The following is an 18,688-nucleotide window of genomic DNA, read 5'->3' as shown; positions in this document are numbered from 1 at the left end:
ACCATATCTCTGCTGTATTCCTGTCAATCTTTGGAAGGCATTGGTTGGTTAATAGCCATGCTTTAGGACATGAAACCACTAGATAATTTTTTAAATGCTTAACAAACTTTTTTGAACATCATGTCAGAAAACAAGACCAATACTTGTATTGCATTTTTTAATTTATGTACTAGGTGACCTCACATAAACTACTTGTCGCTGTCCCAGTTTCCTCATCTACAACATAGAAATAATGGTTGGAACTATCTCTTGGCATAGCTCTAAGGATTAAAACAACAACAACCACCTCAAAAACACAGTTGATGCCTGGCACATAAAGTACTCAGAGTGTGGGATTTTTTAGACAGAGTCTCACTCTGTCGCCAGGCTGGAGTACAGTGGCACGATCTTGACTCCCTGCAACCTCTGCCTCCTGGGTTCAAGCAATTCTCCTGCCTCAGCCTCCTGAGTAGCTGGGACTACAGGCATGTGCCACCACCACGCCCAGCTAATTTTTGTATTTTTAGTAGAGACGGGTTTCACCATGTTGGCCAGGATGGTCTTGAACTGCTGATCTCATGATCCTCCCGCCTCAGCCTCCCAAGAATGTGCCTTTTAACATTATTACAACTAGGGCTAACATCAGTATTATAAATGCCATTATTTTACATGCCATAAAAATCTTTGTACAGTACTCTTAGACACTTTATTCAACCTGACTTGTACCAATGCAAAGAGCAAGTTTTAAAATGTATTAGAACAAGTTACATTGTCTCTCCATATCCTAGTTTTCCCATCTGTAAAAATGAGAATTAAAATAATGCCTACCTAGCAAAGTTGCTGAGATTAAATGAACATATGCATGTAAAGGGCTTAGAATACTGCCTTCCTCATAATCACTCAGCAAATGAAAATAGCAGGAAAAAAAGGAAGAATAACAATAGTAAGAAATACCTTGTATAGTATGAATTATGTTAGTAGTAATAATATATTATTAATATTAGTGATGGAAGTAATAATAAGGGTCTAGTAGTCGTAGCTACATTTTTGGCACATGTCTTATGTATTAGTCTGTTCTCACATTGCTATAAAGAATTACCTGAGAATGGGTAATTTATGAAGAAAAGAGGTTTAACTGGGTCACAGTTCTGCTAGCTGTACAGGAAGCATGACTGGGAGGCCTCAGGAAACCTAGAATCATGCCAGAAGGTAAAGTGGAATCAAGCATGTCTTACCATGGCAGAGCAAGAGAGAGTGAAAAGGGAAGTGCTACACACTTTTAAACAACCAGATGTTCTGAGAACCATTCACTATCATGTGAACAGCAAGGGGGAAGTCTGCCCCCGTGATTCAGTCACCTCCCACTAGGCCCCTTGTCCAACACGTGGGGATTACAGTAGGACGTGAGGTTTGGGTGGGGACACAGTGCAAAACAAATCCCCTTCTCTCTGTTGGAATGAACTATGTCCTCTGTATTGGTCAGTTTTCACAGCTGTTATTCATACGCAGCTTAGGACAACTGGTCATGTCCATCTAGTATTAAAGATCACATTCCATTTATTCACCTTGGTGTCATAATTTCCATGGATTTTTGATAAACAGCCTGCTTAGGTCCCTTCCAGCCCAGGAAGTTTTCACTAGTACTTATGGTAGTTCGACATATCACAGAGCCTGTCATTAGCATGCAGTGAGTACTGCTAGCAGGCTGATGGGAGTGCCCACATGGAAAGCGAAGGCATTATTTCTGACCTCAAGAAAATCATATAGGGAAGGCAATCCTAAAAAAGAAAACTGAAAATTTCATCTGTTTAAGGTCAGATAAATAAAGACAGAGCACACCCCAAAATACCATAGGAGTTCATCTGAGCCTGATTATAAGACATTTAAATTATCATAGCATTCACTCAGTGCCATTTTTTCTGCCATGGGGCTTAATAACATATATTAAAGTAGCTACTGATTCCAAAAATAGGTGCCTATGACCACTTCATCTTGTCCTTTCTTAGTTAGTACCATTTCCATGTTCTAGTAGGTTTAAAACATTACTTATTTTTATAGTTCTGCTCTTTAGGTATGAAATATGAAACCCAGCAATGGACATGTGTCTCTCTTTGCTCTTTCTTTCCTTGATCTATTGCTGATTAATTTCAGATTATGAACTTTAAAAATTGTGATTCATTTGCATTACCTTTGCATATAACGTACTTCATTGCTTTCAAACTCTTTACATCTGAAGATCTGTCTGCCATAAAGGAGAAAAGGCTACTGCATGCCTTCCTGCTAAAAAGAAAGAACAAGGGAACAAATATGAATGTTGTTTAACCCAATGGTGAATGGAATTTTAAAATTCCATTTTTAAATATAGGTTACTTTGTTCATTGATTCTACTGTACAAGATGACTTATCTGAATACGTAAAGTTACAGAATTACATTTCAGATGTCTTTCTTGTCTATGCAACACAGATTATATCCACAAATATGTATATGTACATACATATATGCTCATATATACATGTATACATATGTATATACTCATATATATTGATTTATTAATTTGAAAACATTTTGGCATATGGTTTTGGGGGAAGAGTCCTGAAGCTTTAGTCAAAGACTTTGAGTTAGTGTCCACATGCTAAAACATACGGACCTTTGTGTCACTTAAACTCTAGGTCTCAGCTTATCCATATACAACATGAGGATATTACATCAGTGCTGTAAGTCTAAGATAAAAGTTTGCCTGACACTTAAGAGCTACTTGCTTTTTTCTTCTGCTCTTACAGAACTTCGTTGTCTGTTTTTCATGTACTTAAGTCAGGATTCCTATGTGTGTGGCAAGTAAGAAAAAAAAAAAAAAGAACTCTAGAAATCCTCATCCTCCCTTATTATGAGATGACTATGAGTTATATCTTAATGCATTAACTATAATTATGTGAAATGTTGCTAGTATCTGAGTGAGCTATTTCACTCGTAGATTATCTTTTCTATATAATTTATATTTCTTATCTGTTATTTAAGATAATCAAAGAATGTCTTTTGATTTTTCAGGACACATTCATTAAGGTCCATTCAGGTATTATGCAGTAAAGATGCTGGAGTTCTAATGAGCCATTCCCATTATTTCTGTAATCTTTTGTTCAAATAGCACACAGCATGCTTCTAGATACTATAGTACTGAAAGGTTGATTTAATATCTCAGGTTGAAGTTTTTTTAAAAAGCTGCTAGCAATATGACAATAATGATGTTTTTTGCTTGTTTTTCAGATTATGCCAAAAACATTGAATCCTCAGTGGAGGGAACAATTTGATTTTCACCTTTATGAAGAAAGAGGAGGAATCATTGATATCACTGCATGGGACAAAGACGCTGGGAAAAGGGATGATTTTATCGGCAGGTTTGTGTACTTGGTAATTTTTGGTTCACCCTAGAGAATTTTTGTTAAAAGAATATTTGCTTTAAGCCTGGTTATTGTAAATGATCTTTACTGTTTTGAAGAAAGAGACCTTACCTTGGTAAAGTAATGCTTGGATGAACTGAAAAATAGATTTAAAAACTGACCAGTAGGTGGCAGTTTTGACCAGTTGATGGACACAGGCTATCAGATATTGATATCCATGAATTTTCTCCAGATGTCAAAGTTATGGGAGTTGAGAAAGAGGAATTTCATCTGATATAAAATACATAAAGGAACAAAGAGCATATTCATAGTCTGCAAAGTGATCTAAGATAACATTTATTTTCATAAAGCATACTGTCATCGTAAAATGCATTATTTTCTACAACTCCCTGCAAGGAAGAGAATCTTTATAATCTCTTTGGAGTTTATAAATCTTTAAAGAGTTCCCAAGTTTTAGTGAAGAAGGAAGTGTGTAAGGGAGGCAGATCCTTGTTAATCTGATAACACAGTAAAGAAAGTATTATGAGGCTTACATGACATTTTTCCACAAAGTCAAGGTTATTTTGAGTGACTAATTGATCATACGAATTGTTCTCTTATTTTAAAGCTTAGGTTTATATTTTTTGATAGTGATTATGTGTCTTTGTAGCAAAACACATTGAAACCTGCCAATATTGAAATAAAGTGTGGTGTACTGAAGAATTTGTTAATTTTTTATTTTAAAAAAACCTCTTCTCACTGTAGCTTACATAAAATTCCAAGTCATTAAACATACAGCCTGAAAAAAAATTATACATACTGAGAGTAAAATAAATCATACTCTAGAAAAAGTAAGAACAGGAATCCAATCCAACATATTTATCTCTTCATTTTTTATGATGCAGATATATATATAATACGTATATTTTATATATATATAATTTTCTTCATAGAATTATAGGGTGAGCGCTCAAAGATGAGCTTCAGTTAACCTTTACTATTTTACTTGTAAAATGAACTTGTAGAACACCACCATAGGCAAGGCGCGTAGCTCATGCCTGTAATCCTAGCACTTTTTGAGGCCAAGGTGGGCAGATCACAAGGTCAGGAGTTTGATATCAGCCTGGTCAATATGGTGAAACCCCGTCTCTACTAAAAATACAAAAATGAGCTGGGCATGGTGGCATGCGCCTGTAATCCCAGCTACTTGGGAGGCTGAGGCAGGAGAATCCCTTGAACCCAGGAGGCAGAGGTTGCAGTGAGCCGAGATCGTGCCATTGCACTCCAGCCTGGGCAACAGAGTGAGACTCTATCTCAAAAAAGAAAGGAAAAGAAAAGAAAACATAATCTAATACTACATTACATTTCAAGCCTTTTTAAAGCACAGGCTTTCATTGGGTATTTTTTCCCTTAATTAAAACACTATTTTCAGAGTTTTCTTAAGTTTTATCTTATTCTCTTTGGGATATACTACATCTGTTAATACATTAAATGCATTTCATTATAATTACATATCTATGATTCTGTCTCCCTCAATAGGCTATAAGCTCTTTCGAGAAGGTACTAGGTAGCTATTCCTTGAATGATTAGTTCATTTTCATTGATTATAATAACATATTTATATTTGGTGACCACAAGATAATCAGAATGATGGGCATGTGTAACTTGCTACCTCAACCTCATTTCTTTGTATTCGGACTTTCTTATCTTGGTAAAATAATGAAGGAGACTATCCTCTAAGTATGCTGGCTTCCTGTATTTCCAGCTATATTTTACATTCCTTCATACCCCTTCTTCTCTCTATTTTTTTGTATAATAACAGATGTTCCTTTACATATTTTTTTCTTCGGTAAGAATTTTCTAATTTAAAAACTATAAAAATTTCTCAGGCCAGTTGGGACTGATCATTCCCTTTTCCTCACTTAATAACATTATGAGTTCTTCAAGGGCAGACATGATTGACAAAGAGGTGGACCTAACTATCTCACTTCACTTTGTTTCTAAAGATGTTTCATATTTTGGCTAATTTTTGAGAGAACAGTGACAAATTGCTGGTTACAAGATCATAAGGATTGTTCTAGATAACTCTGGAAGCTTGAAAAAGACAAGTCTACTTTCAGTCGTATGCCAAACTTAATTTCCTATGAAAGCAATTTAACTCCAAAAGTTTGAGAGTGAAATGAGCACAGGTATAGACAAGAGAGCTCTTGAGTATTGGTTTAAACTGGTTTATACATTGAAAGGAATGAGTGTTGAATTTTGAGATACTGAAAGATAGACAATAAAAACATGTTGCACACTCCTAAATTAACAAGGTTGCCTTTTGCAGAAAAGCGAAATAACTATGATGCATCATCATTTCAAATCTTTTTGATATCCAGATAGCACTGAAAACTCTAGGTCTCTAACTCGACGCTTGTTAAATTGTACTTTAAAAGCACCCCACCACTGAAAAGCAACATATTATTATACCTAAGTAGCAGGCAAGTTGTATTTCTTTAGTTATTTGAAGCTTGAGTGGACACAGTGGAGATAATACAGATTATAATAGAATTACTTAATTCCTAGAATAGTTTCCAAGACAATTGACTTACCTTCCAATTAAATTTGAGTACTCAGGGTCAAGTAACAGTAATAAAACTGTCATCATAATCTGTCTTCTTCTGCAAGCTCTCATTGCAACATTCTGTGTCTGTGTCAATTTATAAAGTAGAGACTATTCTAGGAATTTGCTGGAGGTTTGTGAGTAAGTTTAAAGTTGGCCATGGAGGGTAATACTATTCTTTCCATGGCTAGTAATATTTGTTAAGGGTAGTGTCTAAACTGAGTCCCAAATTTGAGAACGCTTGTATCGATTACATTATCTGTATAGACTAGTTTATTTTGCTATGGTTTATAATCGTCTATTTTATTTTCCATTTTTTAGTCGTATATAATGATTTTTTAAAATGTGTTTTGTAAATACAAACTCAATAACAGAGTTTGTTTCATAATATTTAATAAAAAATAAGACTGGCTATGAGTGAAAGAGCCACTTGCAAATCTGGTGTCAAAGACTTAAAACTATTCTAGTACTGAACATTACCCACTTCAGTTCTTTTTTTTTGTTTTTGTTTTTGAGACAAAGTCCCAATCTGTCACCCAGGCTGGAGTGTAGTGGCACCATCTCGGCTCACTGCAACCTCCACCTCCTGGGCACGAGCAATCCTCCCACCTCAGCTTCCTGAGTAGCTGGGACCACAGGCATGTACCACCAAGCCCAGCTAATTTTTGTATTTTTGGTAGAGGCAAGGTTTTGCCGTGCTGCCCATGCTAGTCTTAAACACCTGAGCTCAAATGATCTGCCTGCCTTGGCCTCACAAAGTGCTGGCATTAGCAGGTATGAGCCACGGCGCCCGGCCCCCATTTCCATTCTTGCTTGAACTAATATAGTCAGGCATTTGCCCCTGACAATCCACCAAAACTGCTCCTGTCAATGTCAACCGAGCACACCACATTGTTCAATTCAATGACCAGTTTTCAGCCTCATCTAACGTGACCCAGCAGCAGTGCTGGATTTGGCTGACCCCTTCCTTACCTTGAAACACATTTTTCACTTGCCTTACAGGACACCACACACTCCTTGTTTTCTTCTTACCTCGTTGCATGCTCCTTCTTGTCTCCTTTGCAGGTTTTTCCTCATCCCTTCATGTTGTAGTTCTGGAAAGCCTCGGAGCTCACTCTTTGGGCATCTTCTTCATCTATACTGGCTCCCCTGGTGACTTCATCCATTCACAAGAGTCCAGCTCCACTCCATAACTCTTCTCTTCACTCCAGATTCCTGTATTGCACTGTCTACTTGATCACCATGTGAAAGTCTAATAGGTTTTGCCAATATAGCATGTGCTAAGCTAAACTTTTAACCCTCAGTCCCACACATCTGCTCTTCCTTCAGGCTTCTCTCTTGTTTGCTGCTAACACCAAAAATCTTGGAATCATGTCTGATTCCTTTCTTTCACTCTCATCAAATCTATCAACAACCTGATAGTGTTTCTTCAAAACACAGTAAGGATTTATGATGTCTCATCACCTCTATCATTATCGCTGTGGTTGCAGCCACCATCAGCTTTCATATGGACAAGAGCAACAGCCTCCTGTTCTTCCTTCCACACTTCCCCTCCCATAACAGTCCGTTTCCAGTTAGCAGCCAGAGTAATATTTTTAAAACAAAAGTAAGGTAACTTAACTCCTCTGTTCAAAACGCTTCAATTGTTTTGCATCATAATTTAGAGAAAACCAAAGTCCTTTCAGTGGCCTGTAAGACTACACAATCTGGCCTTGTTGCCCCTCTACCCTGAACTTCTGCTCTGCTGCCTCTCCTGTCCTTCACTCACTTTCAGCCAGCTGGCCTCTCTGCTGTTCCTCAAGCAGGCCAGACACCGCCCCCCTGACCCCACCTCAGGACCTTTCCCCCTGTCTGTCTAACTTTCTTCAGAGATCCACTCACCTGTCTTGCTTCTTCACCTTCAGATCTGTGCACAAATGTTTCATCAGGGAGGCATCCATACCAAGCCTATTTAAAACTGAACCCTCTTTCCTTGACTTTCCTTTCCCCTATTCTGCTGTTTTTCTCCATTAAAGCAACCACCATATGGCAAACTATGCATCTCATTTATGTTATTTATTTTCCCTCAATAGAATGTAAGCTCCATGAGGGGAGGGATTTTTTGAGTGTTTTCTTCACTGCAAGATCCTCCATACCTAACTAAACAAGTATCTGGCACACATTAAGCACTCAGTAAATATTCCCTGGATTTGAATATAAATCCCTGAAACTTGATTTAACACTGAAAGTTATGGCTCTTTATAAGATAAATGCTGATCTGATATGAGGCGTTAATGGAAAGGCAATTAGAACAACATGACTTAGTGGAAGGTAAAAAAGCTTTAGTGTAATTGTGGAAAGATGATTGAATATAATGCAAAAGAGGAGAATGAATGAGTTAAAGTATAAAATCTTTAAACTTCAGTAATAATAAATGGTCATGTTTGGGGCAAAAGTAGACTATACATTTATCAAGATGCTTACTATGACTTTTCATCATCATATCTAGGGCGTTAATGCTAGCTGGTTGTTAAACCTTACACAAAAGTAAATTTACCATAAATGGAGAGAAACAATAATAATAATGCTTTACTACCCACAGGGTCCTATTATATACATCAGCTCAACACTCTGGGGTAGCAGGGATGATTCTTATTATGCCAATTTTGCAGATGCAAATAGTGAGGCTGAGGCAGTTGAGAGGTTGCCCAGCTAGTATACAAGTGGGGTGATTGATCTGAGGCTCTAATCCTTAGCTTGCTGACTCTGAAGTCCATGCTTATTTCACCACACTCTTGTATTCAGCATGTTGTCCTGGAGCCATGGAGTGCTCAGTAAAATGCCAAGTACTCGGTAAACCAACTTAGGTGATGCACACCATATTGCAAGTTTGAACAACAAATTTTACCTGTCACTGAACTATAAATTTCAAGTGAAGGTGAAATAATGTTAATCTCCATGTAATTATTTAACTTTCTGATCACCTGCATTTTGGCAGCCAAGACGGACTGCCCCCTTTACGATAATCAGCTAATAAATCCCCATGATTGTTACACTTTTATGCAGAGCAGTAATCTGAACAAATTGGCTGCTGACAGCTGCGGTAAATTGCCGAGAATGAGTGCTGTCAGAGAACAAGTTGTTTTTATGAACGTGCAGAATAAGTAAATCCTGTGTCATGCAATTTTATTTAGTTGGAGTTATTTGCAATCCAATATAGAAAGATTTATAGCATTATTTATTAGTGTGCAAAATGCTTGTTTATCTTTAAAGTGGCATTGATTTGGGGTATGTATATTTTAGGTTGGTGAATTGCTACTGACTTTGTTGCATTGTTCTCAGGACCTAGCCATTTGGTACTACCTATGACAACTAAATGCTACGAATGTAAGCTTGAGTCAAGGGCTTAATTTTAATGAAATTCTTATTAATGATATATGATAACAAAAATGTATTCTAAATTGGTAAGTTCTAGGTGAAGAACGAATGCTTTCAAAATCTACAGCCATAAAAATAAATCTGTGACTCTCTAATGCTGAGAAGAGAATGTAGACTGTTTAGATGCACATGAATGTGTGTTCAAGTTTACTGTGGCAAATGAGGAAAACAGCCTTTGACTTTGGGTGAAAACCAAAGTAATGTTTTCTTAAGGTTGAAGTCAATGCATTTGAGCATTTTACACTCCGTAGACTCTGATTTAGAATGTTTTTTATTTGTGACACCAAAACTACAATTCTGCTTTTACTTTCTACCTGAATCAGAGCAGGAGAAATCCTACTACATTATTAATCTGAAAGCACAAGGATAATGAGTCAGAAAATTCTGAACGGAAGAGAGGGTTTTTTTTAAATAAAATCATTGTATTTTTTGTATTTTTTTTTAGTAATGATTGAGTGAAATATTTCATTAGGGAGATAGACAATATTTAAATAAAGAATGGAGTTTGTTGTTGATTTTTGTCTTGGTTTTTCATAAACTCAACCTAAACAAAATATATTAAGATTTTAATACCTTTTCTTTCATGAGTTACCGTTGGTTCTTCTGAAGATTTTCTCAGAAAGGTTGTACTCATTGCTATATTTTTAAAATCCTTGGCAAAGTTCCCAAGGACTGTTTCCATGCACTGCTGTATGTGTATTGTATAGTTTACCTTCAAGTCAATGAGTAGGGAATTATAGATGTTTGCAGAAGTATACCGTGGTAAAGCAATTTCCCCAAAGACATTTGAACAGTGACAACTTCTAACAACAGAAGGGCAATAACAGCATTTAGCATTTTGTAATGTCAGAGATAGAGTAAAAACTTCTGCATAATCATGGAACTTGAAAACACTTCAGCAGCTACATATTGAATCTTTTTAATGCAAACATCCCAAAGAGTTATCTATTTTATTAATTTATAAGATGTTATATATTATTAGTCACACAAATGTAAAGTAGTTCTCATATATTAAGAAATCTCAAAAAGCTTTACACATGAATCATTAAATTTGATAAAAATTATGTACGATTGACTATGCAGCCATAAAAAGGGATAAGTTCATGTCCTTTGCAGGGACATGGATGAAGCTGGAAACCATCATTCTCAGCAAACACAGAAACAGAAAACCAAACACTGCATGCTTTTACTCATAAGTGGGAATTGAACAGTGAAAGCACATGGACACGGGGAGGGGTGCATCACACACCGGGGCCTGTCCGGGGCAGGGAGCTAGGGGAAGGATAGCATTAAGAGAAATACCTAACGTAAAGACGAGTTGATGGGTGCAGCAAACCACCATGGCTCGTGTATATCTATGTAACAAACGTGCACATTCTGCACATGTATCCCAGAACTTAAAGTATAATTTTTAAAAATTTTTCCCCCATAGAGGCTTGTCATTTCATTTTCATTTTGAGTGTTTCATGTTTAAATGTTTTGCCAATCATGATGGCTTCAAACTCTCATTAGTTAGTTCTATAAGGCATAATATATACTTAGGAGTTCATTGTTAAAGAGAGCAGATATAAATTTCGTCTTGATAATTTTGGATTGTTTTGGCGGATCTCTTGCAGGATCTGATTCTAGCACCATCGCTTTGTGAGTCTCAATGTGGCTGACACAGAGCTCAAGTGGGGAAGAAGTGTCAGCTCGGCAGATTCTTGTTTATCATTGCTGTTCACTTGTGCTTGTTCAATTAGCGTTATCTTCAATCCACAGTTCCTTTGGCGGGATCTTTTAAAGCCAATTGTCCATTCTGTGAGGATTAGTTTAGTTAAAACTAGATTATATAATCTCTAAATCCACTTAACAGGGCATGTATGAACTGCAATTCAGGGAAGGCGGGTGAGCCGCAAAGGGTACCACTGTCGACCCCTTCGTGTTAGGCACGCAGGTCCTATGCCTCCCTCAAAATACTTAGGCCTATGTGACTTAGCTGACATATGAGCCACCTGTGTTAGTGTGCATATTAGATTTTGATGTGGCTTGCTTTCTGTCTTATTTTTAAGTTAAAAATAATTGCAAACAGTTCTAACATATACTTTCTGTACCCCAGGGGGCTCATACGTACACATCCAGGGTGCTAATCACCAGACTGTTTCATCTGGGAAGGAATGTTGAGGGTCACTAGTTCAGAGACAGCAGATGGAAAGACAGGGAAGAAAAAAAGTTGATCTGAACTCTGAGATTTTTCTCCTTAAACTTTTAAAGGATGATAGCTAAAGATGTTCCTTTCATGTGCATAAATTGTTCAAATGTATATAATTTTTTTTAATGCAGAGAACTTCAAACTCTGATATGGAAGTCAGGAAACATGGTTCAAGTTTTTGCCATCACTTAATTTTTCTAAGTCTTATTTTTCCTACTCTCTGGCATGGGAGGTACCATCCCAGACAGTGAGAGTGAGAGAGAAAGGGCATGAGGCAGGGAATGCTGGGATGCATTTGTAGAATGAGGGAAAGTAGCTCTAGTGAGAGAGAAAGAGCATGAGGCAGGGAATGCGGGGATGCATTTGTAGAATGAGGGAAAGTAGCTCTAGTGCGAGAGAAAGGGCATGAGGCAGGGAATGCTGGGAAGCATTTGTAGAATGAGGGAAAGTAGCTCTAGTGAGAGAGAAAGAGCATGAGGCAGGGAATGCTGGGAAGCATTTGTAGAATGAGGGAAAGTAGCTCTGAAGTTAATACGGTTTGGCTCAGTGTCCCCACCCAAATCTCATCTTGAATTGTAGCTCCCATAATTTTCATTGTTGGGGGAGGGATCCGGTGGAAGGTAATTGAATCATGGGGTGAGTCTTTCCCATGCTGTCCTGGTGATAGTGAATTAGTCTCATGAGATCTGATGGTTATGTAAATGGGAGTACCCCTGAACATGCCCTCTTGCCTGCCACCATGTAAGACATGACTTTGCTCCTCATTCGCCTTCTGCCATGATTGTGAGGCCTCCCCGGCCATGTGGAACTGTGAGTCAATTAAATCTCTTTCCTTTACAAATTACCTAGTCTTGCTTAAGTCTTTATTAGCAGCATGAGAACAGACTAATACAAAAATCTCTTAGATTTGAGTCTGTTTTGGTTATTCTTTTGATTCATTAATTGGTGAGTTGAGTTTGATGCAGATTGTTTGAATTTTCAAATATCAAACTAAGGCAAATGTGATAGTATAACTAGATAATATATTTACATAATACTTTCACCTTTTTGAAGTACTTTTTCATCCATTATTCCTGTGTTCTTACAATTCTCTGCAAAGAGAAGGCATGGTTTTTTTAAAAAATTTCCGTTCAACAAATGAGGAAAGCTGAAGCACAAAGAGTTTAAGTGACTTACTTAATATCACAGTACTAATGAATAATTGGGATTTATTAAAATTTCAGTTTTCTGAATCCCCAGCCATGAACTCTGAAGCCAAATAACTGTCTTCAAAGTAACACAGAATCTGCGCTCATTCCAGAAGTAAGGATCTGAGAAACATGAAGGTTTAGAAGGGGCTGAATCTCCAAATCTAAGAGGACCTGAGTCATAAGCACTTCATGAACAGTTAATGAATTAATTAATTAATTAGTGAGTGAAATAAGTATTGGAGAGAAGTCAAACCACTTTCTAGGAAGACAATATAGAAGTGGTAGCATGAGCGCATTACACGCCAGTGCTGGCTCTGCCACCGTCAAGCATTGTCACCAAGAGTAATTTATTAGCCTCTCTGAACCTCCATTTACTTTAATACTTACAGTGCACCAGCTATATTCCAGTTGCTGTGCCACATGCTGAGAATAAGACATTTCTCCTGCCTTTGAGGCATTTCAGGATATTGAGAAAGATAGCTGCAAGTTATTTCAATGAGAATTGGTAGAAATTGGCCATGCAAAGACGAGTAGATACATCATCTCAGGCTGAGGGCATGCCTTGTCCAAACATAAACAGGTGCGTTCTAGCATGGATGTTGGGAGGATTATAGGGCTTCTGGAATGACAAATAGTAAGTGAGAATGCATCAGCAAGTAACACATAAGTTGATGGTAAGTCAAGGAGGGTACTGTTGACTTGCTAAGGATATCTTGTAAATAGTGGAAAGCCAGGAGGGATATAATCAAGTTTGTGTTGTAGACATCCATGTGGAGAGGGTTGGACTGTAGCAGTGGTATTTGCCTTAGGCCACGTTCTCAAGAAAAATAGAGCATAGGTAATGATTAAATGCTGGTACTTTATTAGGAGATACCATCCCAGACAGTGAGAGTAAGAAAGAAAGCACATGAGGCAGGGAATACTAGGAAGCAATACAAAGAAATACGTTCGTGGGCTGCTTACTGTTTCTGGTATTTCAGAGATACAGCTGGTTGCTTAGCAGGTGCACCCATATGGCCACATGTGCACAGGCCATAGGAAGAATTATGTTTTGGAACAGTTTGTGAAAGGGAAGACGTGTGGAACATTGTCTTCCCATCTCCTGTTCCGTTGATCACAGTTCACCCTACAAGGAGGCAACTTCTACGTTGTTGCATGCAGCTTCCTTGGCAGTTGATCTAGAAGCCAGATACAGTCTTCACAGAGTGGCTTCCTATTCAAGTGCAGAAGTGGCCTTAGAAGCCAGAAACTCAAGGTATATGGTGGCTAGGCATGGATGCACCTTAGCAGCCAAGGGGAGTGCCTGGTTCATTTGGGACAATAAAAGACCAGCCAGCCCTAGGTAGGAGACCCATGAGGACCCAAGCACAGTCAGTTGGTCATGGGTGTGGGATGAAGAGCAGTGCTTTGAGGAGGCACAGCCAAAGTAGCAGCTGAGGGAAAGTGAACAACTGAGGACTCAGCAGATCATGGCTCCAGGAGAGCCTAAGGAGATATATAAGCTATGTCAGGTCAGTTTTCAAACCACACATATAGAACCCTCAATATAAAACAGATGTAAGGGGAGCTGCTCTTTGAACCAAAGAGGATAGTCTACACCCCGTTTTCTCACACTGCCACCCTGGCCTCTGGGGCACACCCTACTGCTTTTTGCAGTACAGTTTGAAATTAGATGAGATGAAATGCCTTCTTACACCAACATTCAGAAGTTTTTTTAGCAATACATCTGAGGAATAATATTTCACTGCCTCTAAGATAATTTTGTTCTCTTTGCTTTGTGATTTGTGGAATTGCAAAGAAAGGAAGATATAGCAAATGTAGACAGAGAGTTACAACAAATTGTGGAATTTGAGGTTTTTGAGAATTTAAAGTTCATCTAGTTTAATGAACTCATAACTGCAGATGAGAAAACTGAAATTCAAGAGGATAAGTTGTCTTGAAAGAGGTCACGTGACTAATTAGAGAAAGACTGCAGTCTAGAACCAGGGGAATCTGACTCCCAAACCCGGAATCTTTTCTCTGTGTATGTATCTGTGAACATATTTTTGGAGTTCATAAATTTGTTTTTATGCTTTTCAAATTTCACATTTTCATCTTGGTAACAATATAAAACGATTACTATATGCCTATTCTGAACTATCTGGATGACCACTTATTACTTCTATATTCAAACTATAGTGAAACCTTCCTTTGCTCAGGATGTAACCGTACAGATGAGCCAAATACAGAAGAATCTACCCCATAGCAATTAGTGCTGTATTCACATTGCACTAGACTGTGTTGTAAGAGTTCCATCGTTGAACGTATTTGTTCAAAAGTTATAAAGAGGTAGCAAATGCTTTTTCCGCATCCAATTCCAGCAATAATTGGATTTGATACCCATCAGTGAAGTTTTAATGTGAACTTTATGCTCAAGATAACAAGACAGTTTTGCTTAGTTATAGGTGACACTTCATTTAAAATGGCATCTTACTCTCAAGCAGAATATTTAGACAAATAAGAGATCTGAATAACCTTAAGTAGCACTAAGAACCTTGAAGTCATTAAATATTCTCTTGTCTAATACATTTATGAAAATGGACATTTTCTACATTGGGATTATTAAAGTCAAAATTCTGAAACACTGCATATAGCACAGGACCTGACATGATTTCTGTAAGTACACCCAATACTGAAATTTAGTTGTTACAGAAAAGCATAATCTTCCCTATAAATTTATATTGCTAATTTAAATTTATTAGTTTCATGGTTTCAAAATTCAATTTATAAATTTTTCTTAATCTTATAAGAGCAATAGCTTGTAGCCTTCTTCTCTGGTTTATATATTTTTTAAAGCACTAAAGTAACATTTTCTTATACGTGGAAAAGGAGATAATTATTTCTGTTAAAAATAAGTCCAGGCACAAAGAGGGGAACAACAGATACTGGGGCCTACTTGAGATTAGAGGGTGGGAGGAGGGAGAAGAGCAGAGAAAGTAACTATTGAGTACTAGGCTTAGTACCTGAGTGACAAAATAATTTGTACAACAAACCCCTGTGACAGGAGAGTTTACCTATATTACAAACCTGCACATGTGCCCATCAAAACCTTACATAAAAGTTTGGGGGAAGAAAATCGGCTGGGTGTGGTGGCTTATGCCTGTGATCCCAGCATTTTGGGAGGCCAAGGTGGGTGGATCATTTGAGATCAGGAGTTCAAGACTAGCTTGGTCAACATAGTGAAACCCTGTCTCTACTAAAAACAAAAAAAATTAGCTGGGCATGGTGATGGGCGCCTATAATCCCAGCTGCTTGGGAGGCTGAGGCACGAGAATCTCTTGAACCCAGGAGACAGAGGTTACAGTGAGTTGAGTTCGTGCCACTGCATTCCAGCCTGGGTGACAGTGTGAGACTGTCTCAAAAAGTCCAGGGCTGGTTGTGGTGGCTTGTTCAGCACTTTAGAATGCCGACCCAGGCGGATTGCTTGAGCCCAGGAGTTCAAGAGCAGGCTGGGCAACATGACAAAACCTCATCTCTACAAAAAATACCAAAAAACAAAAAATCAGCCAGGCTTGGTGGCATGCACCTATAGTCCCAGCTACCTGGAGGCTGAGGTGAGAAGAATCACCTGAGCTCGAGAGATCAGTGCTGCAGTGAGTGAGCCGTGATCATGATTGCACCACTGCACTCTGGCCTAGGCAGCAGAGTAAGACCCGGTGTCAACAATATTAAAATTAAAATTAAAAAACAGCCCAGATATTACCCAGTTTGAGAAGCAGTGCTAACAGTGCTTCTTCCTGGGATGCATGGTTACTTAAAGATAGAGTTATGGAGAAAAACCTAGATCTTGGATTCCGGAGTCCCAGGTTCAGGTGGGCTCCGATAATAACTAACTATATGTCTCCACTCAGTCATGTGCCCTCCCTGACCCTCTGTTTTCTTGTTAGTAAATTAAGGAGATTGCAAGAATCACAAATCCTTCTGCCCACTGGAACCAGGTAGAGTAATTAAGTGAAACAGGCCAGTGTGGGAAACAGTAACTAATTCAGGGGACATTTACCCTGTATTTAAAAATATTTATATCCAAAACTTTTTCTAGCACAACAAGCAAAAACGACAAATCTGTGGATCAGATTCCATCTGAAAATTTCCAGTTTGCAAAGCCTAAATTATATAATCTTTAGAGCACCTTCCCCACCTGTGAAGCATTAATAGCAATGACTAATATAAATCAAGAGAAACCACCATCTATATGATCAGTACAAAGTGGTAGTGGGCGTAAGAGACAATCCTTGAGAAGACATCAGTTCATTTTAGTGTTTTAAGAGTGCTGCAGCATCGTATAAAAAAGGAAGGGACCAGGAAATGCATGATCAAAGTGAGTGGAAAAAAAAAAAGAAAAAACAAAGTGAGTGAAAGACCTTTCTTGGTTCCAACGGTATCTAACCAAAAATATTCTCTGAATTATATCGTCATTCCTCTAGTATTGTACTCCTTATCCAAGTCATTTGCATTCAACAAACTATGGGCCCATCAGTGTGTTAGGTGCTGGAAAGATCTCTAAAGATGAAACCTTTTTTTTTATTAGAGAATATGTTTGAATGGTTGTTTTCCACTGTAAAAATGTTTAACCTCAATTTGTTCCAGGTGTTATTGATAAGAACTTAATTTGAATTAAAATTAAAATATTAGATAAGGGATATGATATGTATTTTTTACCCTTCAGAGTTTGAGGAGACAGCATGAGAGTACCTTGAAATGGATATTGTGTTAGTAGAAACAATGCAGTTATTTGACACACTTTCTAACTTTAGAAGATGTTTTCCAGACTTAGTACAGGGTCTAATTTCTCAGTTTCCCCATAGTTAGCATTTAGTACAAGCTGACTTGCTGCCACTGACCAGGACATAGCGTATTGTTTTCCTTTCTTACATCAATATTCTTCTTCCTCCCATGTGTGTCTAGCCTCAGACATTCCTCATGTTAACCAGTAGGCAAAAATAAAAGGCCTATTGAAATATTTGACTTCAGTTCAATATCTGCTATCACTCTTGCTAAAGAGATGTTTGAACTCAGCTACAAGCTTTGAAACACTGTCCGTAGGAGTTTAGTTTAAAAGAAAAACAATGAACACCAAATAGAGTGAGGAATAAGAAAGAGCAAGAATTTAATCTGTCCCTGACCACCCAGTTTGTGGTAGGTTACCACATTTATTCTTATAATTGGCTATTTCCTGTTTTAAATGCCTTTTATTCATGTCTGCCACCTTTCTCTCGGTTTATTAGCCTTGTGGTCACCACATTACCTTTCTCTTCAAAATCAATTGACATTTTTATGAAAAGCATTTTCAAGGTATTAGCTCCTAGAGAGTGGCATATAGAGCATTGACTGCCACATTAGAAAGCCCCTCTTAGCACAACTCAGGTGCATAAGACATGAGCTATTATGTTTTCAAGAGATTTATGTGTTTTCATTTAGATTTATACAGTGTACTATATTGGCATGATTTAAAAAATATAAAATATATGGCATCACAATGGTATATATTCTGTCCACTGCTTAATAACATTTATGAATGAGGGGAAAACATCCATTTTTAACAAGTAACACAAAAATTCAGAATTTTTGTAGTTGGTCTCTAGATGACTCACATCATCTTTCTGTAAGCAAAGCCCCAGTAACCTAATTCCTTAGGCCACCTTGAGATGGCAAGTCCTCACCACTTTATGAATACTGTGACAGTGGGTAGTAATAGAATTTCAGATCAGCATTTTTTTTAATCTTACAGGAAATAAACAATTACAGGCCCTATGATAATCAGGGTCTGAATTTTGTGAAAAAGGTTAGCTGACTAGGCCAGGTGTGGTGGCTCACCCTGTAATCCCAGCACTTCCGAGGCAGGAGGATCACCTGAGGTCAAGAGTTCAAGACCAGCCTGACTGACATGGAGAA

General features: G+C 37.8%; 1 protein-coding gene across 9 annotated transcripts in view; it reads left to right on the top strand.

Moving 5' to 3' along the window:
• The window catches only part of MCTP1 (multiple C2 and transmembrane domain containing 1), a 583,843-nt gene that overhangs the window by 362,868 nt on the left and 202,287 nt on the right, over positions 1-18,688 (top strand). For all 9 annotated transcript variants that reach the window (XM_064376156.1, XM_064376155.1, XM_064376154.1 and 6 more), the window contains one exon: positions 3,242-3,372. In XM_064376156.1, coding sequence (XP_064232226.1) covers positions 3,242-3,372 — 131 coding nt within the window. The remainder of the gene's footprint in view (positions 1-3,241; positions 3,373-18,688) is intronic.

This window comes from Aotus nancymaae, unplaced genomic scaffold, assembly GCF_030222135.1.
Source record: "Aotus nancymaae isolate 86718 unplaced genomic scaffold, 86718_ANA_hifiasm-v0.15.2.pri h1tg000014l, whole genome shotgun sequence".
Taxonomy (NCBI): domain Eukaryota; kingdom Metazoa; phylum Chordata; class Mammalia; order Primates; family Aotidae; genus Aotus; species Aotus nancymaae.
This window is presented reverse-complemented; position numbering and strand designations above follow the sequence as displayed.